The following is a 26972-nucleotide window of genomic DNA, read 5'->3' as shown; positions in this document are numbered from 1 at the left end:
ACTAAGGAATACCTTCAGCCAGTTAATGTGTTTCTAACATAATGCTTATTTAACATTTACTATCCTGCTGCATTGCCAGGGGGCAAGATTAAAATTAAATAGCCCCTACATTCATCCTTTGTAGGTTTTGTCCTTCACCTAGAAGTTTTGATTATTCCTGGACAGCCTGTTCCACCTTTTTTCCCCTAATTTTTAATTTTTATGGGTGCATAGTAGATGTGTAAATTTGGCTACATGAGATATTTCAATACAAACATACAAAATGTGTGATAAATAATTGTTGACTATAGTAACCCTGTTGTGCTATAAAATACTGTATCTTATTCCTTGTATCTAACTATATTTTTGTATCCATTAACCATCTTCACTTCCTGCTCCCCTCTCTTCCCATTACCCTTCCCAGACTGTGATAACCATCCTTCTCCCCTCTGTCTCCATGAGTTCAGTTGTTCTAATTTTTAGCACACACAGATTAGTGAGTACATGTGATGTTTGTCTTTCTGTGTCTGGCTTATCTCACTTAATGTAATGCCTTCTAGTTCTATCCATGTTGTTGGAAATGACAGGATCTCATTCTTTTTTATGGCTGAATAGTACTCTATTATATATGTACTGCGTTTTCTTCATTCATCTGTTGACACTTAACTTGATTTCAAAGCTTGGCTATTGTAAGTAGTGCTGCAATAAACACGGGAGTACAGATATTTCTTCAATATACTGATTTCTTTTCTTTTGGATATATACCTAGCAGTGGGATTGCTGAGAGAAAACATTGGGGAAACATCCAGATCATTGGTCTAGGCAAAGATTTCTTAAGTAATACCTCAAAAGCACAGGCAACCAAAGCAATAACGTTAAAATGGAATCACATTAAGTTACAAAGCTTCTGCACAACAAAAGAAACAACAAAGTGAAGTGATAACCCACAGAATAAGTCAAAATATTTGCAAACTACCCATCTGTCAGGGGATTAATAACCAGAATATGTAAGGAGCTCAGACAACTTCATAGGGAAAAACCTGACAATCTGATTTTTTAAATAGGCAAGAGATCTGAATTCTCTAAAGAAGACGTAAAAATGGCAAACAGGTATATGGAAAAGAGCTTAACATCCTTGATTATTGGAAATGCAAATCAAAGCTACTTTAAGATATCATCTCATCCTAGTTAAAATGACTTTTATCCGAAAGATAGGCAGTAATGAATGCTGGTGAGCATGTGGAGAAAGGGGAACCCTCATGCACTGTTAGTGGGAGTATGAATTAGTACAGCCACTGGGAGGTTCCTCAAAAGACTGAAAGTAGAACTACTGCCCCACCTTTTATACATGACTTAATACTGGGAGGATAGTAAATTCATTGTGAGCGGATGAAGAGCAGAGATGGGTATGGAAAGTTGTCTTTTCTTTTCCATTTCCAGTCTTCATTCTCTGGACAGAAAAGGAGAACTAAATAAGGAAGAAGCTGCTGGGGTTCTAGAACAGGTTGTTTTCAGCTTCAGCATGTCCAGAAGAAACAAAAAAAATAAACACTAATGGTAAGCAGACCCACTTTTATTGAATGCACCCACTCTGTTGAGTACTGCGCACAACTATCAGGGAGCTGAGTTTTCTCAGCAGTTAAGTATTACTCCCACCTGCAGGTGAGAAAAGTTGATGTCAGTGAGGTGGGGCACCTGCTGGCCCGTGATGACATGCCAGTATCCAGAGCAACTCTCGGGTAGCTGGTGAGGGGTGGAAGCAATTGGAGGGAGGCCAAAGAGCACGCAGGAAGACGGTTAGGCAACTAACTAGTAATAGGTGATGTTATACAGCATGAGCTACGGAAGTGCTAGTAGAGAGAAAAGGAGACTGGAAAGCTGGCACTTGAGGACTGGTCAGTGTGGGCACTCAGGGAGAGAGCAGAGTCCCATGTCCCAGTGCAGGGAGCGAACAGAGGCCCATGTGGTAATGGACCCAGAGGGATGAACAGGCCTGGGTGGAAATTCGCTTTGAACGTATGCCGAGTTGCCAGAACTGCTCAGCCGGCAGGTTAGCGCAGTGGCTGGAACATGACGGAGTACAGTATATCTGAATCCACAAAAGCTATTTGCTTTAGTGGTTGTATGACAATTTTTAAAGATCAGTAGCTCATTCTTTTTAGTAAGGCTTTTATTGTTCTGATAAAGTAATATTTAAAGGAGAGAAAAGTAACATTAAGACAGGTAAAGAGTAGTGTAACATATTTTTTCTGAATACAAATATTTAAACACTAAATATGAGTTACATGCGAGCTTGTACTTTTGTAATTTTCAGGAGTGGGCTGAGCATATAGCTTCCTTTAGTTAATGAATTGCCCGTTACTGGGATTTAGAGTGTGATTGAAGTAGTGTTTTATGGAGCATAGTCTCTGAAATTGGTTTTGTTTGTTTTGTAATCTTGGACAAGCTTCCTTAGCCTCTCTATGCCTCAGTTGCCTTATTTGTAGAATTATAACTACCTCCTATGAATGATGCAAAGCTTAAATGGGATAGTCTGTGTTAATCGCTAAGAAAAATGCCTGCATGTTCAAGGCAGGCATGTTCAGTGCATGCTTAAGTCATTCTCCTCTTTGGCACAGTGAGGTTCATACGAGGTCTCCCAGAGAAGCATAGGTACAGAGAATAAAGGAAAGTAGCACTTCATAATTATCCGTGCAGAATGCTGGTGAGGTAAGCCGAATCTCTTAGAAAGCTCTTTTACCTAAGCTAAATTTAAGCACTAAAAATCATAGCACCTAAAACGTATCCTTTGTGTATTTTCTTCATATCCAAAATGAGTCTCAGAACTCAGCTTGGGATGTGAGGTAAGGGACAGAGGACAAGAATGAGAATATGAGGGCTTTTGCCCTGGGGAATGGAATGATCTGGGTGAGACCTTAGGTCAGAATGCCTCCTCTTTTAGATACAGCTTGGGAAGTAAAAGAAAGATGGTGGCCCTTGTTTCTGGGCCCTTGTGCAACCACACTCACTCACCACATTCCTGGGAGGACATGAGTTCAAAGGACATGGGGAGACCTGGCCAGGGCCCTCCCACATTGGGATCAACACCTTCCACTTCTGTTTAGAATGTGACCAGTTCAAACCACTCCTCCTTATTTCCCTCCCAAGAGTGGGAAGATTGGTGGAGACCCCTAAACTCCTTTTCATGACCAGCGCCCACCTGTTCTATGTAGTCCTGTTAGAAACTTGCACTTTACACTTTATTTTTCTAATCACATTAGCCATCTACAATGACTGGGGGGTGTGGAGGGTTGCAGTGTTCTTGCAGGTACTACTGATCCCCCTAGAAGGAGCTCTGTCAAGACTGGGATTTTTGATGCTTTTCTTCATTGTTGTATCTCGGATGACTACAAGGGTGCCAGGCAGACATTATTAGGTGCTCAGTTAATATTTGCTGAATGAATGGTATTGAATGGTCTAGTTCAGCTACCTAACTTTACAGTGAGGAGGTTATAGTTAAAAAGATCAGGAATTCTAGAACATTCTGCCAAAAGCTGCTAGTCCTTAAAAAAAAAAAAAAAAAAAAAAACTTGCATTATTCTTGCAGCACTGCCCAGAGGTATGTGCTGTCAGCTTCATAAAACCAACTCTTTCCAAAAGTCACGACTGGCACCTCTCCTCATTTCTCTTTCAAGAAAGGTACACAGTGGTTCGATGGGAAGAACGTACGCTTTGAAATTATGTAAACTTCTGGCCTTGATAGCTTTGGGCACTTTAGTTTCTTAGCCATCTGTTTCCTCCTATGTACAAAGAAGGTGGTAAGACGTTCTCCACAGGGTGTGAGAAAAGGAGAATCCATAAGTGATGTGGCACACTGTATTTCAAAGTTAGTTCCCCTTTCTTCCTCTTCTCTAGCGACTCAAGGGAGCAAAACCACTTGACTTACAAAAGCCCTTCCCTGCATTAAAACAAGCCCCAGATTTACTTTTCATTTTCCCAAATTGAAATGTTTTATATGAATGAATATGGGAAAACTTGAGATCTACAAATTGAGTGGTTTGTGTCAGTGTTCCCTTGACTGCGTCGCTGATCTCATCAACATCCTCTTGCAGCTTCTGTGGGAGAGGACAGAGTCTGATTTTTTTAATCAATCTCCCAAACTCTGCCTTGTTCCCACACCAGCCCATGTGCACATGCCCGCGTTCCTAGAAATACCCAAAGACTAGGTAAGTTCCTACTAAGGGTGTAATCAGGTGATTTACCTCGAAAATTAAGTAGATCCTAATTTACATTACATGGTAGTCCTAATGTGAAGTTATAGGTGCAGAAATGAGGTTAAAAACACATGGTCAGCTCATATGCTGCTGTTTTCACTGTGAGGGGTGATGTTCTTTGGCTAGTCTAGGCTCTTGGTGAGTGTCATTGTCCTCGTAATTCTATCTGCGGGAAAGACACTGACTGTGATTTGCTTAGTGCATCTGACACAGGTGGGCTCTTGGGTTCATCTTTGGTTTCTCACCTGGGCTTCAGCACCAGCTCCCCCAATGGGTCATGTGTGTATCTGTAAAGTTCTTAGAGTAGCGTACTAATATTCCAAGCAGTGTGACATGCTGCGCTCCTTTAAATCACATGATGTCACTTATTAGTTTTCTGATTTTAAGAGAAAATAAAAATACTGAACAAGCTTTAATGATGGCTTCTCCCCACCCATGTCTTTGTACCATAGAGACACTTAGAGTTGATGTACATCACCCACTCCAACTCTCTTATCTTACAGACAAGGAGTACTTAGCCTGGTGCTTGATACCTATCTACCTAGTCAATGCTTGGTGACTTATGTATAAAGTAATTGAAATATGCCCAAATCTTGCTATTTTCTTTTTTTTTTTTTAAACAGAGTCTTGCTCTGTTGCCCAGGCTGGAGTGCAATGGCATGATTTTGGCTCACTGGAGCTTCCACCTCCCAGGTTCAAGTGATTCTTCTGTCTCAGCCTCCTAAGTAGCTGAGATTACAGGTGCATGCCACCATGCCTGGCTGGTGTGTGTGTATGTGTGTGTGTATTTTTAGTAGAGAAGTGATTTTACCATGTTGGTCAGGCTGGTCTCAAACTCCTGACCTTGTGATCCACCTGCCTCAGCCTTCCAAAGTGCTAGGATTACAGGTGTGAGCCACCACACCCAGCCCAAATTTTGATGTTTTCTAATGAATTTCATGTGTAATGAATTCTAGATTTAGGAAGATTGGATTGTTTGCTCAGAATATATTTTTACTTAATTATACTTATTGAATTCATTTAAATATTGTCGTATATTTTGAGATACTGAATGGTGACTCACATAGTACTTACTATGTTTTGTCTTTAATTTTCAGAAACAAATAGAAAAACAGAGGATCCAGAACAAAAAGCAAAAGGTGAGACTGTCAAATAAACAGTCTTTAAAAGATACATGGGGAAAGTCAACATACCGTCCAAGAATAACATGATTTTATGTCACTAATTGAAATAATTTGCTCCTGGTTTGTTATTTCAATGACTTTCTCAACAAACCCTTATTAATATTCTACGTAAACATTAAGAGCCAAAGTGCAGAAAGAGATTGCCAGGCTTCTCATTCTAGTTTTGATGTTCGCGCTCATGTGTCCTTGGGAAAATTACTTAACTTTTGTGGCTCAGTTTTCTCTTCTGTAACATAGGAATACTAAGAGTATCAACTTCTGAAGGGTGTGTTTCCATGACAGTAATTAAATGAAAGTATATGTAAAGTGCTTAAAGCAATAGCTAACAGGGAAAGCACTTAGGAAATAATTAAAAATTATTTATTGTTGATATGTCAGCAACTGTACTAGGTATAGGAATCCGAAGATTCCTAGAACATGATATGGTTTTCAAGGAACTCTGAATTGTTACAAAGACATGCAAACAAAGTTACAGCTATGTAGAAAGAATTATCTCTGCCTTCAAAAGCTTATTACAAAGGCAGTCTCAGAAATTTAATAACCTATCGTATTGCAGTTTAACTTTACTCAGAGTGAAGAACTATTTTTAATGTTAAAAAATTATATGGATGATCATAGAAGAGTGGCTATTTTTAGTTACTGGTTGACTGATATTATCTTTATGGAATATTACAATGTCAAGAATGCTTTAATTAGTAGTGATGAAAGCAGCATGTACATATGTATCTTGCACGTATGATGCATAAGACCTTACTGTGTGTGCAAATGAAACCTGCTGAGCATGTGGAGTTGCTGGCCTCTGGCTGCATTTCACAGCCCTGAAGTTAAGAAGTAGGCATCTAGTTCATGAAAACTTTTTTTAACTAGTTGTTTTTAATTTTCATCAAAATAGTACAAGGATATAGTTTAAAAAGTGGAGGCTCATAATGAATAGCAGCAGTCTTCTTCCCTACAACTTCATATCCCCTAGTCCCACTCTTTCTTTCTTTCTTTTTTTTTTGAGACAGCATCTCACTCTGTCACCCAGGCTGTAGTGCAGTGGAGCCATCTCAGCCTCCATGGTTCAAGTGATTCTTCTGCCTCAGCCTCCCAAGTAGCTGGGATTACAGGTGCACACAACCACACCTGACTAGTATTTGATTTGTATTATTTTAGTAGAGACGGGTTTTGCCATGTTGGCCAGGCTGGTCTCAATCTCCTGACCTCATGATCTGCCCATCTCGACCTCCCAAAGTTCTAGGATTACAGGCATGAACCACCATGCCCGGCCTTAGCTGTTTCTTTCTAGGACTTAGTTATGCATTTCTAAATAACTTGTATAATGCTGCAGTTTTCTCCTCAATATCAGAAACTGTAGGCTGACTCTGTTTTAAAGATCACTGACATCAGCTCAATCATCATACTCTCACAAGCTCTCCACTGCCTTACCTCCTGAATCTTCAAATATGTTTAGGACATAACTATGATAGATAGTGAAACATACTAATGAGAAAACAAGGCAAGAAGGGGCAAATCAGCGGCTTTGATAGAGTTAATCACTTCCTCTCCTTCAAACACTCCCTTCACGTGACTTGCCGGATAATGTTCTCTTGGCCTTTCTCCTGCTTACTACTGTTTGCTTTTCTCAGGTTCTTTGGAGATGTTTCTCATCTCTTTGACCATTAATCACTGGAGTGCCCAGATGTAGTCTTCCAAGTATTTCCCCATCTACGTTTACTCCCTTGATGATCTCATCTAATCTCCTGGCTTTGAATGCCTTTGTATGCCGAAGATTAACAAATGTACCTACAGCCTGAGTCCTTTTCCTGCATTCCAGACTGGTGTGTCCAGCTCTCTACATGGTGTCTGCCTGATAACTTCAGTGTTACATGTGTTCGGTGCTTAATAATCACTTCAAACTTAACAAATCTAAAACTGACTCCTGATCTTCCGCACTCAAAACACACTCCTGCAAACCTCTTTCACACCTCACTGTCAATCCTTCAGCAAATCCCACCAGCCCTCTTCAGAATGCATTGAGAATCCAGCTACTTCTGCCACCTGTACCCACTACCACCAGGACCACGTCACCACCATCCCTTGCCTATGTTATTCCAGTAGCCTCCTAACTGGTCTTCTGGCTTCTACCATTGCGTCTCTATAATCTTTCTCAGACAGTAGCCACAGCCTTTTAGACTTAAGTCATTTCATGTTGCTCAGATCCCGCCGACATCTTATTTTCCTCAGAGTAAACACAAAATCTTTGCAGTGGTTTCTAAGATCTCACCCAGTCTGTTTTCCTTTTCTCCTCTTTGGCTGGTTTCCTCTCCAACCTCATGCCCTGTGACTCTCTCTTCCTTTGCTCCTTCTCTTCCAGCTCCACCAGCTCCCATGCCAAGAACACTCAAGGACTCAGGGCTTTTGCACTGGCCATTCCCTTCCAGGCTAAATGCTCTTTTCCAGTTAGACACATGGGTTGCCCCTTTAGTGTTTCTGGATAGACACAAAGGTTGCCCCTTCTGCTCAACTGTCGCATTCTCAGACTCCCCTCACCCTGATTTTATTTAAGATTGCAACCCCTTACATTCAATATTCTGTTTCTTTATTTTCTCCATTGCACTGTTGCCATATGAAATATTGGGCAGTTTAACTCTTTAGTGTTTATTGTCTGAACCTTCCACTGGAATGAAGGTTCCATGAAGACACATTTTTTTCCTCATTGTTGCATCGTCTGTGTTTAGAACCATGTGCAGTACACAGTAGGCACTTGATAAATATTTATTGCCTGGGTTTCTGTTATTTCTTAATAAGGATTAATATTAAAAGCCCTATAAAACCCTAACTGGTACAAGTAAGAACTAGAACCCAGATGGAACTTCTAGGTTGGAAATTCATGGAAAACCCAAAACTCAAGTGGCTGATTCTGGGTTAAGAAAACTGCTATTATCATCCCTAAAGAAACCAGAGGTGATTCCTGTGACTCAGTATGTTTAAGTTCATGGTTCATGGAGTCATGGAATCATTGAACCCACACTGTCTTGAGCATAGAACTAACAAGGAAAATAAAATATTTATTTAAAAACACTTAGCTTTCAATTTCTTAATCCAGAAATGAAGATAGTGATTCTTAGACCTCACAGAGTAAACATCCTAGCAGAAGGATAAAATGAAAATGATACCTGTAAATAATAAATGCCACCTTCTACTGTTATTATTCCCCAGATCTGAGCCTACTATTATTATCATCCAAATATCTAGACTTAGGGTTGCTTTAACTAACAATCAAATTAGTTAATTTGGGGACCTAACATAGGTCTACGAATCTTTTTATTGTGTTAAAACATGACTTTTAAAAATATCTATATCTACTATTATGATCAATTATATAAGCAACTATATTTCAGCCCCAAAAGTAAGGCAAACATTATTTAGGAATAAAGAACAGTTTTTAAAAGTTGAATAAATTTAGCTTTATGAAAAACTCGTGAATATGATCCACACCACTTAGCTTGTCTTGGACCAGTGAACACATCACGTGGCTTCGAGACAGAGATTCCACTGCCGTAGTACATGGAGGCCACGCCCCAGAGCCACAGTCACTCAGGTCTCACTTTTCAGGATCCTGGATTCCAGAGGGTAACAGAGGAGGGAGAGGAAAATAAACTCTCTCTGGCCTTTATTCATGTGTTCCTGTCCTGCATTGGTTGGGGAAATGAACACATTTGTGGAAAAGCCTGGTTTTCTAACAGGACTTCCCATCTTTATCATCCTCCGTCCATGTCTTCAAGAGGTGAGTTATAGATCAGATTCGAGCCAACCCTACCAATCACCACATTCCCATTTCCATTAAATTCAGGTACATTTCATTTTTAAAAGTCAAATTTTAGCTCTTAATATGAGCACTGTGGGAGGCCAAGGCGGGAAGATTGCTTGAGGCCAAGAGTTCAAGACCAGCCTGGGCAACATAGTGAGACTCTGTTCCTACAAAACATTTAAAACTAAAAATTAAAAAGTCAAATTTTAGTGTCTTAAAAAGACAGGATCTTATTTCTTACCCCCCTAAATAACCTAGGGCCAGTTTAGTGGCTCATGAGGGACCCCACTCTTCTCTCACCATTTCTGCCATTCTTAGTCCATAACCTGATGTTCTAAAAAGGTTGTTCATGCACCCAGCCATTATAGCCACATCCAGACTATAGGATTGAGGATTGGAGAAGGAGTAGGCTTCTTAGAAAAACTATATTTAACTGACAGAATTTTGTTAAAGCTAAAACTTAGGGTTCTAGTTCTAAGGAAAAAGGAAATATGCAATATTGAGAAGTAGCAATAATTAGCAGTCCTGAGCATACAGTATTTTATTCCTTTTGTTATTAAAATATATTTGACCATTATATTTTAGGAACATTGCTACTCTTCAATATGAAAAAGCTCCATAGGTCATAAGAATATATATTTTTACAAGTGGTCAGCTTTCCATTATTCATACACACAAAAATTGATTCCTTCATCCCCTTAAATGTTTGTGTGCCAACTATGTGCCAGGCGTTGTTCTAGACAGGTGGTTGCAGGTGAGAGCAAGACAGATGAGGTTCCTGTTTCAGGGAGCTCACATCCCAGCAGTACACACACACACTGAAATTTGGTAAGAGTTCTGAAGAACCAAAGTAGAAGAGCATGCTGTAGAGAGAAGGGGTGGTAAGTTAGGGAAAAAGCGTCCCAAAAGATTAGTGAAACCTAAGCACGCTGAGCAGAGGAACAGTTTGTGCAAAAGTCCTGAGACAGGAGAGAAGGGCTGAGAAGCTGGAGCACCCTGAACAAACCTAGAGTGCATAAGAAACAGTTGAGAAAGTCAGGGACTAGACCATGGTGGGAGTCTGGACATTTTCTTCATGCTGCGGACACCATACCCAGCCCATAGATGTCTCTGTACCAAATAGAGCCCTTTCTCATGTATGCATTGACTGGTTTGCTTCTGGGAGGTCCACTTCAGCACATTCTTACAGAGGGAGGGACAGGGAATCTGAATGGTGGGCATGGCTTATTGCAGATAAACAAGACCACCTGCAAACTTGCCCCAAATCTGCTGCTTACAGGGCAGTTGCAATTCTGAGCCCCTCACATCTCTGCCCCTCATGCTCCAGACCTCCCATTCTAGCCTTAGCAGCATGTACCTTCCCCTGCACTGCTGGGTATCCTCGGTGCCCAGATCTGACCTCCAGGGGCTCTGATCCTAAAGGGGGGTTTGCCAGGGGAGTATAGGGGCCGGGACCTCTGGAACCTACAGAGAGAACATTGCAACAGCTTCGGTTGACTGGTTTGTCACTTTCCCACCATTTAAAATTAGCACTTTAGATCAGTACCAACCAAAATATGTTTGTAACTAAAGTATTTTATTAAGGGGGAAATGAAGGAATAGACAGAATTAAAAGAAATAATGAATCAATGTTATCACAGATTTATTGAAAATCTGTTGGAGCAAATTGTCAGCCATGTATTTTTTATTCGAATCAACTCATATGATACTGTTACCTGGTAGGGAAAAGGGAAAGGGAAACATTACGTATTCGGAATATGTAGTAAAAAAAATGGAATGTGCTTCACTCATCAGGCTTTAGTTCCATAATAACAGAAACTGATATTTGTTTAAGGCCAAACAGGCCCCCTTTGTGGATGTCTGTTTCTTAAGTCAAATCAGATTGTTTTTATGTTTTAGATAAAATTGCATTACCAGTTTCTCCCCACTGGATGTCATCTTTTCCCACATATTCCATAGCCTACAGTCACAAAATGTGTGAACTACCAAATAATGCAATACAAAAATGGCTTGTTAGATGTCAGATTCAAACAATGATTTGTGTTCATCCATTTATTGAATATATAGTGAGTACTTATGATGTCCAGGCTCTGTTTTAGGCACTGGGACCAAAATAGTCAATCAAACAAAGTCACAGCTCTCATTATACTTGCATTTTAGTGTGTATAGGGGAGAGAGTGGGAATATGTAGTTTGTTAAAAATTAAAATATAAAAGGCAGTGTTAAGTGTGAAAAGGAATGTAAGATAGGAAAAGAGAACAGAGAATGAGCATGAGGTGTTGCTATGTAATAGGCCTCTTGAATGCTGACATTTAATTTGAAGATCTGAAGAGGCAAGGGCATGAGCTGCACTGCCATCTGGGAGAAGGGCTCCGGGGCTTGGGGAACATTTTCATAGTCCTTAGGGCAGGTGTGCTTAGCATGTTTAAGGCTTCACAAGGAGGTGATTGCTGGTAAAGAATGTGTGAGGGAGAGTGGAGGAGTGCATGAGACCAGAGAGGTCAAGGATCCAAATCACATAAAGCTTTGAAGACCAAAGTAAGAACTTGTGTATTATCTCCAGTGAGATGGCCATTGGGAGACTCTGGGAAGAAGATGGATATGATTGCATTATGTTTTCAAAGGCTCATTCTGGCTACAGGGGTGCAAGACTGGCAGCAGGGGAAGCAATTAGGAGAATATTGCAGTGGTCCAGGCAAGACATGATGATGATATAAGGTAGAGTTGGTGAGTGCTGGTTAGAGTCTACGTATGTTTGGATGTAAAGTTAGCAGGTTTTGATAATGGAGTGAGAGAGATCAAATATGGATCTGTGGCTGGGCACAGTAGCTTATGCCTATCTCATCATGGAAGGCCAAGGGGGAGGATTGCTTGAGGCCAGGAGTTTGAGACCAGCCTGAGCAACATAGTGAGATACTAACAAACAACAACAACAAAAACCCAAAACTTAGTCAGGCATGTAGCATGAGCCTATAGTCCCAGCTACATGGGAGTCTGAGGTAGGAGGATCAGTGCTTCAGTGAGCTATGATCACGCCACTGTACTCAGGTCTGGGCAGCAGAGCGAGTCCTGACTCAAGGAAAAATAATTTAACCTTAAAAAGCTGTGCTTTGACAAATTCACTGAACACAAAAATGTGCAATATGTTCCTGATTTAATATATTATCAAATGTCAGTTATCAGTTGGGATTTGTGAGCCTTTAAAGAAATTCGAAGAGCAGCAGAAATGTGTTTTTGCCTGTGTGTATCTATGTGTGCATGTGGGTTGGTTGGTGTGTGTTAGATAAAATTGTATTGTTTACTTTTCCTGAATATTTTTATTAGAATTATACTCAATATCTTATTAAATTATTCACTACAATTAAGAATATGTTTAAACAGTATATACATGTCTTTAAAACATTTAAAGATTTCCTGAGTACTATCTGTATTTTTTTTTGTCATAATCAGTGCCCTAACAAAACAGCAGATGGCGCTAGAAAACAAGTCACATTTACACTAACAGAAATCACATCTGCAAAGCAACTTAAACAAAGGTGGAGTTGGCTGTATTACAGCCAGTAAATCAGCTTGGTGCAACTAGTACTTCATATGGATAGTTCTTAGTTTTCTTTTATCATAGGAAAATATAACAAACAGAGTTAATAATCAAATGTCATTCGGAAGTTTTCTGATTTAAAAAATCTTCATTGAGGTTTTCCTTGTGATTCTTATAACTGTATATAACATATTTGAACAAAGTTTTCTATTGCTCTGATGATAAAGACTAAACTTCTCAGCACAGCACATGACGCATTTCAGGATATAGACCCCATTTATGGCTTCCCTCTGCTCAAAATGCTCTTCCTAATCTCTCCACTTCTCTTTTATCACTCCCATTTCTTAAAACTGAGCTTCGACGTTCTGTCTTTCAGAAAGCCTTCTCTGACTACACTCCCAGATCAGAAGGCGTGTTTCTCTTTTTGTTCCCAAGATGCCTTGTGCTTGCAGATTTTTCATTAGCACATATTTTGAGTTTTCCCTTTATTTTCTAGACAAAAAGCTGATTAAGAGTAGGAACCATGATCAACCCCTATCCCCTTATATTAATCAGAGTTTACAGACTTCTCCAGGGAAACAAAACCAACAGGACGTGTGTGTGTGTCTGTGTCAGTGTGTATAGATATACAAATAGATACAGACAGAGATTTATTTTAAGGAATTGGCTCACATGATTATAGAGGCTGGCAAGTCCAAAATCCACAGGGAAGAGCTGGCATAGCAGCTTGAGTCTAGAGGCAGAATTACTCTTCCTTGGAGGGAGATAAGTGTTTTTCTTAAGGCCTTCATCTGATTGGATCAGGCCTACTCACATTATGGAGAATAGTCTGCTTTACTCGAAGTCTGCTGCTTTAAATGTTAATCTCACCTAAAAATACCTTCTCAGCAACATCCAGACGTGCTTGACCAAATGTTTGATTACCATGACTTAGTCAAGTTGGCAAACAAAATTAACCATCACACTATGCTAGTGGCACTTAACCATAGATGGTGGATGCTGAATAAATAGTTGTAGTATGAAAATAATGTGACTAACCCCATTCTCTTTCATTGCCCCTTCATCTAATAGTGGTATTATAAGATGCAAATAGCCTGAATCGCGGGCAGGAAGAGTTATAAACAGAAAAGTATAAGTATAAATTCACTTTAAGGGTCTACAGTACACTTGCTACATTTCAAGTTATTTTCAGATGAGTTCTTGTTTAATTGTTACCCATAGATCTTGTGAGTTAAGCATTTTTCAGCTACCATTTCTTCAAAATGTTTCCATCTTTTTGGGTACTCCCCTACTTCTGTGACTGTAATTACCTGTATATTGGACTGCTTGAAAATGTCCCACAGGTCTATGAAAATTTGAGTATTTTTAGGCTGGGCACGGTTGCTCAGGCCTGTTATCCCAGCACTTTGGGAGACCAAGGCAGGTGGATTACTTGATGTCAGGACTTCAATACCAGCCTGGGCAACATGGTGAAACCCTGTCTCTACTAAAGATACAAAAATTAACCAGGTCGTGGTGGCACGTGCCTTTAATCCAGCTACTTGGGAGGCAGAAGTGGGAGGATCACTTGAGCCCTGAACACAGAGGTTGCTGTGAGCTGAGATTACACCACTGCCCTCAAGCCTAGGTGACAGAGAGAGCAAGGCTCTGGCTCAAAAAAAAAAAAACTTTGTTCACTTTTTAATTATTTTTCCCCCATTGGATTGTATACTTTCTATTATTCTATCTTCAAGTTCATTGATTTTTCTGCCATTTCAAATCTGTGTTGAGCTCATCTAGTGAAGTTTTCATTTTAGCTACTGTTTTTTCCAACTCTAGGTCTCCAACTGCTTCTTTTTTCATTTCATGAAATGAAAACTACAAAGATTCCACATCTGTTTAGGCATTAAATACTATTTTTAAAAAAATTCTTTGTACTTATTTATAACCAGCAATTTGAAGTATTTTACTAATAAACCCAATATTGGGGCACAATGGCAGGCAGTTGCAGTTGGCTCCTTTTTTTTTCCTGAAACTGGGTCAGGTGATTCCTATTTTTTTGCATGTCTACTAATTTTTGGTTGAAAACTGGATGGTGTATGTAATTTGTTGTAGCAACTTTGGAATTGGTTTTGTTCTTTCTGAGAACTGTTGGTGTGTAGTAGACAGTTAACTTGCCTGAACTCAAATTGAAAAATCTGACTCTCCAACAGTGTAAAGCAGCTGATATCTCTGGTCAGGATTTTTGGCTTTTAATTGCTATGTTTAAAGTCTGATTAGCAAGGGTGGAGGTGTCTTGTGCCTTTAGAGATTGTTTGCCAAAGATTTGTATAGAATTGATACTCAGATTTTGAGACTTGCTTCTGGAATTTCCCCTCACTTCTGGAATTCACTATCTAAATTTTCAGTTACCTGGCCAACCCAATTTCTGCCCTCTTAAACCTCAAGCCAGTAGGACTTCGATCTCCTGTATTGGGAAATGAACTCAGGCAAAGCATAACAAACTTGTACATTTTATCAGAAGCTGCTCTTTCAGGTGATATATTTGTATAGTAGTCAGCCTGGAAGGCAGCCCTCAGTAATTCTTGCCTGCTGGTATTCACACATCTGTGTAGTTCTCTGTCTATTGAATAAAGCTGATCTGTGTGGCCAAAAGAATATTGCAGAAATGACAGTGTGACTTCCAAGGCTAACTCATGAAAGATGTTGCAGCTTTTACCATAATCCCTTTAAATCACTCGCTCTGGAGGAAACCAGCTGCCACATTATGAGAGTATACAAGAAGCTGTGTCCACATAGCAAAAAACTTGTGAAATATAATAAATGTTTATGATTGTTGCAAGGTGGTAAGTTTGGGAGTGATTTGTTTCTGAAGTCATATATAGCTAATCCATCCTCCTCAAGTTTCTGCTGGCTTTTTTACCAGACTCCCTGGGGCTACTCATGAAGGTGGATAGTAAGTTAGCCAGGGATGGCTTTGGCTTGTGAGCTTAGAAAGTATGAAATGTGGTCTTTTCCTTTAAAAGTTCATTCATTCATCTTACTGAGTTGAGAACTGTTGTGCCTGGCACAAAGACACCTGTCATGAAGTTGGAATCATTCAGTCTCTGAGGGTCCATTCCACTGATACATGTGGGCTTGACCAAGTCATCACTGCCTTGAACTTAATTACTGCATGGCTAGCCTAGTTAGAGCTTCTGTCTTTGTCTTTTTGCTGCTCATTGGAAATGCTTTAGCCCTTAATTTAGCAGTCTTGAAACACAGGTATTCCTCTTTGACAAGTCTGCCTAGATGTTGCAGCACAGGCTGGTAGTTAAGTTCCCGTTAACCATTATGCGTAGTAGTTATTCCATGTTGTGGAAGAGCGATATAGCAATATCACAATTAAACCAATTCAAGGAAAAGCTTTGAAAAAACAGTCTCCCGTTCACCCTTGCAGCTGTGAAAAGAAGTTATGAGAGAACTGCTGTTAAAGATTTATTATAGTCATTACATTCGACAGCGACAGTGGTTTTAGTGGTTCCTAAAATAAGCCAGCAGTTATTGTCTGATTACTTCCACAGATAAGTTAATTATAGGAGATTTCTGACTCTCACATAAGTCTGATTTAGAGAGAAGTTTAATTATAGCAATTTCAGTGATTTAAATAAGCTCAGCATATATTACCAGCCTTAGCAAGTATAGTAGAAGTTTTTAGCTATGTTGAAATACACATTCTCTTTGTTTTTATTTTTCATTTCATGATTTCTAACCATAGTGTAGTACATGTGATAATTTAGGACACCTGTTTTCACCAGAGTGCATCTTCAGTCAAACACACCACAGGACAACAATAGCAAATTCTTCATTATCATTAAAATCCCATTCCAATGCTGCCCATGGAGCACTCCACATTTTACAAAGCTAATTTGTGTAATGATTGTGACAATATGAGCAGGAAAGTAAAATAGGTTTCTTAAGGAAAAAGTCAGGGATTGGTATATTTTAAAATTATTGTTAGGATTGTAATTTTTTTTAATGAAGGAAGGTGTGACATTCTCTTCAAATCAGGCACTTTATTGCTTATGAACACAATTGTCTATTTGTATACTGAGGTAAATTAACAAAAAAAATTAGCTAGGTAGACATGGTGGCATGCGCCTATAGTCCCAGCTACTCCAGAGACTGAGGCAGGAGAATCACTTGAACCCTGGGGGCTGAGGTTGCAGTGAACAGAGGTTGCACCACTGCACTCCAGCCTGGCGACAGAACAAGAATCCAACTCAAACAAACAAACAAACAAACAAACAAACAAACAAACTTTAACCACATATGCCTAAACTAACTTAAAATTAAGCTTTCAAAAAATGTGCCATAAAAAGACAGTGTCATGAGTAGTTGAATATATTCATTTATTTAAACAAGACTTCACATTGTTGTGTACATTAGTTTGGAAAATGTATTACTGAAAATTACCTTAGTCTGAGCCCTATAGACCTCTTCCCCATAGCTCTTTCAATTCTTCTAATATAATGATAGGTCCAGTGGCATTGACAGCAGTAGTTCCTGCTGTATTTTTTGTTTTTCACTTAAAAATCAAATATATACTGACAATAGGAAAATATTAGTAATGGTGAAAATAAATCAAATTCTGTGTTTCAGTTTGGGTGATTTCATCCTGCTTGGAAGTCAGTCTACCACCTTTCCTTCACACCATGAGTATCAGCCACACCTTTCCTCTTTGCTGCAATGCTTTCTTCTTCCCCATCATCCACTGGGATCCATCCCACAGACCTTTGCTGTTACCATGTCTGGTGCTGGGTGGGCGTGGAATGAAGATTAGGCACCTCCCACAGGCAGATCTGGAGGCCTCGAAGGAGGCAGCAGGCAAATCTATCTCAGAAATATGGAGAAACCCAGCCTCACAGGGATTCTGGAACAGACCACAAGTACGGCTGCCAGCAGAGGATGTTGGCTGACAGAAAGCAGGATTTCCACATGGAGGGGTAGCACTGGATCCTCAGAAGCACTGGAATAGCACAGGGCCCCATCACTAGCCCTGCCATGTCATTAGGAGCTGGTCCAGAATGAAGGCAAAAGGACATGAGCTCAGTGCCAGTAGAGTAGCCGCACTCATGGTGTATCGCCTGCCATAATGCTTTTATCTAACCTTGCCCTTTCCTCCTTGCCCTCCGTCTAGAACATCTGAAGCTAATATATGGATAATTAACTTTTATTGAAACCAGTGATGCACCCAAACAAAACGAGGTTCTTTTTAGGCAACACTGTATACTGACCCATTTCCCACCCCTAGCTCACCTACCAGTCTCACCCAGCTCTGTGTCACTGCTGTCCAGGCACAGTGACAGCAGAGGACTGCAGAATGGATCCCAGTGGATGAAGAGGAAGAAGAAAGCGCATTAGAATCACATGGGCGAGATTTCAAGCGGTGCCCTGGGTCCCACCTTCAACTATTCTGATTTCATTGCTCTAGGTGCAATTCTAATATACAGTCATGGTTGAGAAGTGTTAGTTAAGGCGTGCAGCTGACCTAGTCAATCTGATCTGTGTACCAGGTGCATTTTAACGAAAAATTTTTATTGGTATCACCTGATTCAGAAATCATTTTTTGACAGTATTTGAATCCCATTTGAAGGAGTTTTTTAATTTATAAAATATAAAGACAACAAAAGGATTGAGAAAAACAACCTGTTGCATGAAAACAATTATTATAAGTTTATTAAACAGCTATCTTAAAGATAACCATATGAGCCACAAATGATAAGCAAACCCAGCTATACTGAGGAGCTGAGGAAAACTGGCAGTGCTTCCTTCTCATGGTGCGGACAGAATACTGAGCTTGGTAGTCAAGGCAGCTGTTGCTGTCTGAATCTTGGCGTAGACCCTTTTCATCCTATGGCCCATGTTCTGTCTCACTGGCAGACTCTCACCTCACTCAGCTCCATTCTTTTACCAAACCATGAAAATGTGAATCAGGACCAAAAGACTAATTTTAACGAGTTCTCAGTTGCCATCTACACGTGCTCAAACTTCAGCTATGAAATGACAAGATTTTTATCAACGATATTTTCGAAGGTCTAGCTTTGTCTGATGCTGCTAGTTACTACTGCATTGACGCCAGCAAGTGCTGGAAGAAAGGCCAGTCTTGCCCAGTGCTGCAGATGTGTTGCCTGGGGAAACAGCAACCTCCTCCAGCCTTGGACTGAAGAGACCCACTTGACCATTGGCTGAAGTCCCCATCGTCCTCCCTACTCCCGCTGTTCTCATTATCCACCCTTATTTCAGCAGCTGGGGGTAGATACTATCCTCTTTGAGATTTTTGCTGTTTAACTATTTGAGGCAACTAATTAAATTCTCATCATGTATGTGGGAACATGTCATTCACTGAAGAAATATTGCTATATAGGATGAAGATGTTTGAGGAAAACCATAATGCTAATAATAAATGGCAGATGCATTCCACTTCATTGGTTCACTTTCTGCCTTTTTACTAAAGGAACTTAACTGTGCTTTGTACTTAGAAGGTTCTCAGTATTTTCTGGGTCATTGCCATAGACCCATTCATGGGTCTCTCCTGCCAGAGAGGATGTTAGTTTCTTTCTTTAACTCTTATTATTAAGGTAGTGAGAAAACATGACTGAGGGCATAACGGTACTTCTTTCATGGTTCCTCCCCTAAATTATTTACTACTAGATATGTTAACTACTTAAGGTGAATATGTAGCCATTTATGTTGTGAATTCTAAACTCATTTCAAATTTTAAATATATTTTTGTTGAGTTGGTCATGGTAGAATCAGAGAACACTGATTTTTGCCTTTGGGTTCTTTTTTTTTTTGAGATGGAGTTTCGCTGTTGTTACTCAGACTGGAAAGTGCAATGGCATGATCTCGGCTCACTGCAACCTCTGCTTTCTGGGTTCAAGCAATTCTCCTACCTCAGCCTCCCGAGTAGCTGGAACTACATGCACGCACCACCATGCCCAGTTAATTTTTGTATTTTTAGTAGAGATGGGGTTTCACCCTGTTGACTAGGATGGTCTCAATCTCTTGACCTCGTGATCCACCTGCCTCGGCCTCCGAAAATGCTGGGATTACAGGTGTGAGCCACCAGGCGCGGCATGCATGGATGAAGGGTGTATGAGAAAGAATTTCATATATTCCAACACATTTTCATTTACAGGGGATTTATTTGTGCCTGGTGAAGGCCAGCCCTCTTGCACCATGTCCTGGGACTTTGGCCATCCCTTGACATGTTGACCCTCCTTAAAGAATGGAAGGGGGAACTGAATAAAGAAGATAACAGCCTCTACCTAAGAGGGATGATGTATTAATTTGCCAAATATTTGGCCTCCTTTTGTGTCCCGTGCTCTGTGAAGCACTGTGAAAACAAAGCGAGCAACTACAGTGTAAAGAGGTAGAGGCTAGGAACAAAATGCTGTGTGAACACCAAGGAGGAAATGGCACACTGCAGGCAGGAGATGGAAAGCAAACGCAGTCTTCATGGAGTGATGACATTTGAGCTGGTCCTCAAGTAGTGGGTGAGGGTTGCATCCATGCAATAGCCCGTAAATTCAGATACTGAAGTATTTCTAATGACAGGGATGATAAGTTGATATGGAAAAAGTATCACAGGTGCTTCTGCACACAGCAAGCCCAGCCTTACTCCAAGGTCAGTACTTAGTTGGGTATAATGGACTGTGCTCTCTATACAGAAGATAAGATTAGACTCTTGTCTTAAAAACCCTTGATACCACCACTTTTTGGGAAAATTACCATAATTCATTTATTTCTTATATCCCATGACTTTTACCCTTTTGCTCCTTTGATTCATCAATACATTGATGATAACTTCTCTTTATCCCATTCCTGTTTCATAATAATTTAATGAAATTAAGGTAATGGATTTAATTGGCACCTACATCTATGATTTATCTGAAGTCTTTGGGGTGGGCCAGCTACCACAATTAAAATACCAACTTGATTCAAATTGTGTGAAGCACACTTTAAACTTGAAATAGAGATAATAAAATCTGTTTATACAGTGTGATGCCTTTAATTGATACCCTTTTACATAAAAGCCAAGGTTTGATAAAGTTGTGTTTCAGGTAATAACCTTGATTCTTATGCTTCATTGAAATTTGGCTCCTCTCCCCCAAGGATCACTGACTTCTTTGTGCATTTATATCATCATATTAGTGATGTTATTACTAATGTCATTCAGCTAGTCATAGGGTGGAAGTAGCATTAATTGCAAATTATAGCTTCAACATAAAACCAATGAACTTGGGTGAGCATTTAATTTCTGGGCCTTGTCACTTTGATTCATACTGCGTCTTTGCTTTTTAACTGCTGCTGTGAGCATACATGTGCCTTCTCTGCAGTATATTTTTTCATAGCACTTCCAGACAGTCCTAAGAGTCAAGCAGTATAGGACCCAGCAGAGTATGTGTTGTTGCGCCATTAATTGCATACCTCTGTGCCTTCTGAGGAAGGAGGCCAGAGGCAGATTGTCTTTTACCCCCTGAGAGGTATGATAATAGCTTGACAATGCTCTTACTGGAGTATTTCTCTGTGATTATGAAATACAAGTGAAGAGACTTGTTAGAAAGAAAGAAAAATGAGGAATATTTTTAAATTGCCTTTTAGATTAATAGTATCAGACACACTTAGTGCATTAGTACTGGCGTGATGGAAATACACAAGAGGTTTCCATTCTTGGTCAGTCTGAGTTTGGGGTTTGATTTGTTTTGTTTTTAAAGTGTGTGGCTGAATGTGGTATTTGGCAGTCAAGGCCCTTATGACATTACAGGAAGTCTGGAGACATAGGACTGGTTCTTTATTTTAACATAATGACATTATGCTAAATTATTTTAACATAATGACATTATGCATCTTCAAAAGCCTCAGCTATGGAAGTAGCCATTATTATCATTATTATTTTTAGCAGTGATCATTTTCCTTATAGGCATAAGAATTCCTCTTACTCTAGTGTGAAATCACTTATTTAATTCTAGAAAATTCTTGCACTACAGTGGAAAGGGTTCTTGACTAGGAGCTTTAATCAGCTTTACCAATTTTTATTTGCTGTTTCATCTTGAATAAGTCTCCTGGCCTCTCTGAGCTTTATTTCCCATGTATAAAACATGAGGATAATTCTACCTGCACTTCTGCATTTTTTGTGCAGGTCGGATGGCCATTTGGCTTTGTTGCTGGTGTCATGTTATACAGATACGAGCAACTTTTATTATACGTCGCTTCCAATGATTATTTTCTATAAAATGCATGTCATCCCTAAATCCAAATGCAATAGAAGAGTAATCTGATATTGCTTGTGTATGTTCCTTTTCTAAGAGGCTCTTAATGACTGTGTTACACTTTATCCATATGACATTCCAGTGTCTCTAAGTGCAAGAGAAGGGTAGCAATTCTTCAGGGATGTTTTTCCAGGCAGTGTTTGTATGTGAAAATGAACATCTACAAGTTAAATAAGGTATGAGAATATTGGAAAGCTATTTGAGGAATGCTTGTAGTGGCATCTCATTAAAGAGTAAGTTATGCTTTCTTTCTACCTTGGGTGTTACAGCTTTATTAACACTGAGTTTGAAAACAGCTAACAAAAAAAGCTGAATGCTTAAGGGATTTATTATAAAACTCAATAGTGCCATTAATTTCCATGTATGCTTTAAATTGCTGGGAAAAAATAATGTATTCAGCAAAGAAGCAAGTTCCTGCTTCCTCCCCTGAGTCTCCTTGATGATGCAATTGGTCTCTCATTCTTTAATTAAACTTGTCCAAAGATAGGGTCCACTAAAGTGTTTACTGTATAAATAGTTTTCATTCCCAGTGTGCAAGTTTAAAACCGTGGTAAAAAGAGTTTGCCATCTGTTAACAACCAAAACGTGGTGTGCTGTTGCATAAAAATAAACTGTACGTTATTCATAAACGGAATCACAACATATATCACATCTTTGGGGCTGACAATAATCTGTGATGTTTTGGAATGTCACCTCCTTCTAAGTGACAGTATGCTCAGTATTGCATTATGTTGGAAACCCTATCATTTATAAATGTAATAAAAATAATTCATGTATTTTTATTCAAGTGAATTGATTTATCTGAATGTCAGTGTTACTGACAAGAAATTATAAATAATTTTTAATTTTTTTCTTTGATATTATCAAATCTAAATTTTCCTGAGTTTTATTTTCAAGTCTTTTCCCCCCCATAAAATTTAACCATTTAATTTAGCCAGGAATTTAACCATTTCTCTCTCTTTCTACACTACTATTGCCTTGGCCCTGTGACATCTCAAGGCTTGTATATCACATCCAAGGAGTCTTCCTGCCTCTAGTTTTTGCCTTTCTACATATATGTACCTACAGCAAAAGAAAATTTCTTGTAATCCCAGCACTTTGGGAGGCCGAGGCGGGCGGATCACGAGGTCAAGAGATCGAGACCATCCTGACCAACATGGTGAAACCCCGTCTCTACTAAAAAAATACAAAAATTTAGCTGGGCGTGGTGGCACACGCCTGTAGTCCCAGCTACTCGGGAGGCTGAGGCAGGAGAATTGCTTGAACCTGAGAGGCAGAGGTTGCAGTGAGCCGAGATCGCACCACTGCACTCCAGCCTGGCACCTGGCGAAGGAATGAGACTGTCTCCAAAAAAAAAAAGAGAAAATTCCTGAAAGACAGGATTCATACACTCACTCATTGAAGCTGAGTGATACTACATTGTCAGTGGAGCAAAGTTAAAATTCATCACAAATTTGTTCAAGAGACCCCATAATCTTGCTGTAAGCCACCTGTATAGCCTTGGCCCTAACTGTCCATGTCCCCGCACCTTATAGAATTCCAAAAGATTTTTTACAAATGCCTGAACATACCTCTTTCACATTTATACCTACATACTTTCCCCTTCCTTTGAGATGTTTTTCCCTGTCTGTACCTCATTCCAAATTAGATGTGTGCCTCAAGAGTCAGTATTAATGTTCTGTCATTCCTTTAATTCTTTCCTTGTTTTTCCAATTAGTGCTAATCCTTTGCTTCTTTGTGTTCCCAGAGCACTTTGTAATTCGTACTTTCCCTGATAATTTTCAACCTTGTATTCTAGTCATTAATGTACTTCCCCCCCCCACCACTTTCTAATGTGTAGAGTACTTGAGGATAAGGATTGTCTTGTTTATCTTTGTGTCCCCACACTAGTTAGCATAATGCCCGTGAGGCACTCAATAAATACATGTCAAAATGGTTTGAAAACTGTCACACATCGTGTTCTGGAGAATCCAATAAGCAAACTAATGCGATGGAGAAATTTAGACAAACAGGTCAGAGCAGATTGTCATATTTCAGATTGGATTTTTTTTTTTCTATGTAGCAGTAGTTATGGATGTCCTAAAATGTTTTTGGTCCTCTTCTATTCAGTATTTGCTAATGGACAATTTATATCTCACAGTATTCTGCAGGAAATTCCAATTTGTTTCACACAAAACCAATTGCTCTCTTTGAACCTTGTTTAGGTCCCATTTCAAGTTAAACAAACTCTAAAAACATAAATTCTAAAGACAATCAGGGAAATGTAAACACTGATTATTCAGTAAAAGTATCCAACTATGATACTCAGAATTTATTGTGAATTTCTTTTTTTTTTCTTTCTTTCTTTCTTTTTTTTTTTTTTTTTTAAAGTGAGTCTCACACTGTTGCCCAGGCTGGAGTGCAGTGGACCCAATCTCTCTTGGCTCATTGCAACCTCTGCCTCCCAGGCTCAAGTGATTCTCCTACCTCAGCCTCCCAAGTAGCTGGGATTATAGGCATCCACCACCATATCTGGATAATTTTTGCATTTTTAGTAGAGACAAGGTTTCACCATCTTGGCCAGGCTGGTCTGGAACTCCTGACCCCAAGTGATCTGCCCGCTTTTGCCTCCCAGAGTGCTGGGATTACAGGCATGAGCCACCGTGGCCGGCCGTGAATTTGTTTTTATGTATAATAATGGTATTGGGGTCATGTTTCTTTATGTTTATTATAACAAATTCATTGAGATATAGTTACTATACAATAGACTTCACCTAAAAGCATACACAGTTTGATAAGTCTTGACACATATGAAACTGTAAAACCCTCACCATAATCAAGATAATGACCATATCCAGTGATCCCAAGTTTCCTGGTGCTGCTCTGTGACCTCTCCTGGATGTTCTTCCTCTCTGCCCCTCCCTAACTCAAGGCAGCCACTGATCCACTTAAGATCCCTATGCATTAGTTTACATTTCCCAGATTCAGCGGTTGGAAACTCCAGTAAAATGCTGAGGAGAAGTTATGCATGGACATCTTTGTCTTTTTCCTGATCTTGGGGGCTGGAGAGGGTGGAATTCAGTCTGTTACTGTTTAATATTATGTTAGCTCTAGATGTTTCAAAGATCCTCATTATTAGATTGAGGAAGTTTCCTTCTATGTCTATACCGCTTAAAGTTGGTTTTTTTTTTCTTTTCATGAATTGTTTTTGGATTTTGTCAAAGGCTGCTTTTTTTTTTTTTAAATGATCATATGTTTTTTCACTTTTATTGTATTAATATAAATTGCACTAATTCGAGAAGTTAAAACAGCTGTACATTAATACATTTCTGAGCTGAAACCCATGATTCCTTATTTATCTTTTTGGATGTGATTTGCTAAAATTTTGAAAAGAATTTTTTTATGTTCATGAAGGATACCAGTTAGTAGTTTTCTTTGTTTTTTTTTTTTTAATTTTTTATTGGATTATAGGTTTTGGGGTACATGAGCAGAGCATGCAAGACAGTTGCGTAGGTACACACATGGCAGTGTGCTTTGCTTTTCTTCTCCCCTTCACCCACATTTGGCATTTCTCCCCAGGCTATCCCTCCCCACCTCCCCCTCCCACTGGCCCTCCCCTTTTCCCCCCAATAGACCCCAGTGTTTAGTACTCCCCTCCCTGTGTCCATGTGTTCTCATTTTTCATCACCCACCTATGAGTGAGAATATGCGGTGTTTCATTTTCTGTTCTTGTGTCAGTTTGCTGAGGATGATGTTTTCCAGATTCATCCATGTCCCTACAAACGACACGAACTCATCATTTCTGATTGCTGCATAATATTCCATGGTGTATATGTGCCACATTTTTCCAATCCAGTCTATTATCAATGGGCATTTGGGTTGATTCCAGGTCTTTGCTATTGTAAACAGTGCTGCAATGAACATTCGTGTACATGTGTCCTTATAGTAGAACGATTTATAGTCTTTTGGATATATACCCAGTAATGGGATTGCTGGGTCAAATGGAATTTCTATTTCTAAGGCCTTGAGGAATCGCCACACTGTCTTCCACAATGGTTGAACTAATTTACACTCCCACCAATAGTGTAAAAGTGTTCCTTTTTCTCCACATCCTCTCCAGCATCTGTTGTCTCCAGATTTTTTAATGATTGCCATTCTAACTGGCGTGAGATGGTATCTCAATGTGGTTTTGATTTGCATCTCTCTGATGACCAGTGACGATGAGCATTTTTTCATATGATTGTTGGCCTCATATATGTCTTCTTTCGTAAAGTATCTGTTCATATCCTTTGCCCACTTTTGAATGGGCTTGTTTGTTTTTTTCCTGTAAATCTGCTTGAGTTGTTTGTAAATTCTGGATATCAGCCCTTTGTCAGATGGGTAGACTGCGAAAACTTTTTCCCATTCTGTTGGTTGCCGATCCACTCTAGTGACTGTTTCTTTTGCCGTGCAGAAGCTGTGGAGTTTCATTAGGTCCCATTTGTCTATTTTGGCTTTTGTTGCCAATGCTCTTGGTGTTTTGTTCATGAAGTCCTTGCCTACTCCTATGTCCTGGATAGTTTTGCCTAGATTTCCTTCTAGGGTTTTTATGGTGCCAGGTCTTATGTTTAAGTCTTTAATCCATCTGGAGTTAATTTTAGTGTAAGGTGTCAGGAAGGGGTCCGGTTTCTGCTTTCTGCACATGGCTAGCCAGTTTTCCCAACACCATTTGTTAAACATGGAATCCTTGCCCCATTGCTTGTTTTTGTCAGGTTTATCAAAGATTGTATAGTTGTATGTATGTTGTGTTGCCTCCGGTGCCTCTGTTTTGTTCCATTGGTCTATATCTCTGTTTTGGTACCAGTACCATGCTGTTTTGATTACTGTAGCCTTGTAGTATAGTTTGAAATCCGGTAGTGTGATGCCCCCCGCTGTGTTCTTTTTGCTTAGAATTGACTTGGCTATGCGGGCTCT

General features: G+C 39.6%; 1 protein-coding gene across 28 annotated transcripts in view; it reads left to right on the top strand.

Annotated features, from left to right (window-relative positions):
- The window catches only part of ASPH (aspartate beta-hydroxylase), a 228804-nt gene that overhangs the window by 91713 nt on the left and 110119 nt on the right, over positions 1 to 26972 (top strand). For 21 of the 28 annotated variants that reach the window (XR_013527858.1, XR_013527857.1, XR_013527856.1 and 18 more), the window contains one exon: positions 5330 to 5371. The exons of the other annotated variants lie outside the window; for them this stretch is intronic. Coding sequence is in view for 13 of the 21 variants with exons in the window: in XM_035277653.3 (XP_035133544.3) it covers positions 5330 to 5371 (42 nt within the window). In the remaining 8 variants the exon portion in view is untranslated. The remainder of the gene's footprint in view (positions 1 to 5329; positions 5372 to 26972) is intronic. 28 annotated transcript variants of the gene reach the window in all.

This window comes from Callithrix jacchus, chromosome 16 (assembly GCF_049354715.1).
Source record: "Callithrix jacchus isolate 240 chromosome 16, calJac240_pri, whole genome shotgun sequence".
In the NCBI taxonomy this organism is placed as follows: domain Eukaryota; kingdom Metazoa; phylum Chordata; class Mammalia; order Primates; family Cebidae; genus Callithrix; species Callithrix jacchus.
This window is presented reverse-complemented; position numbering and strand designations above follow the sequence as displayed.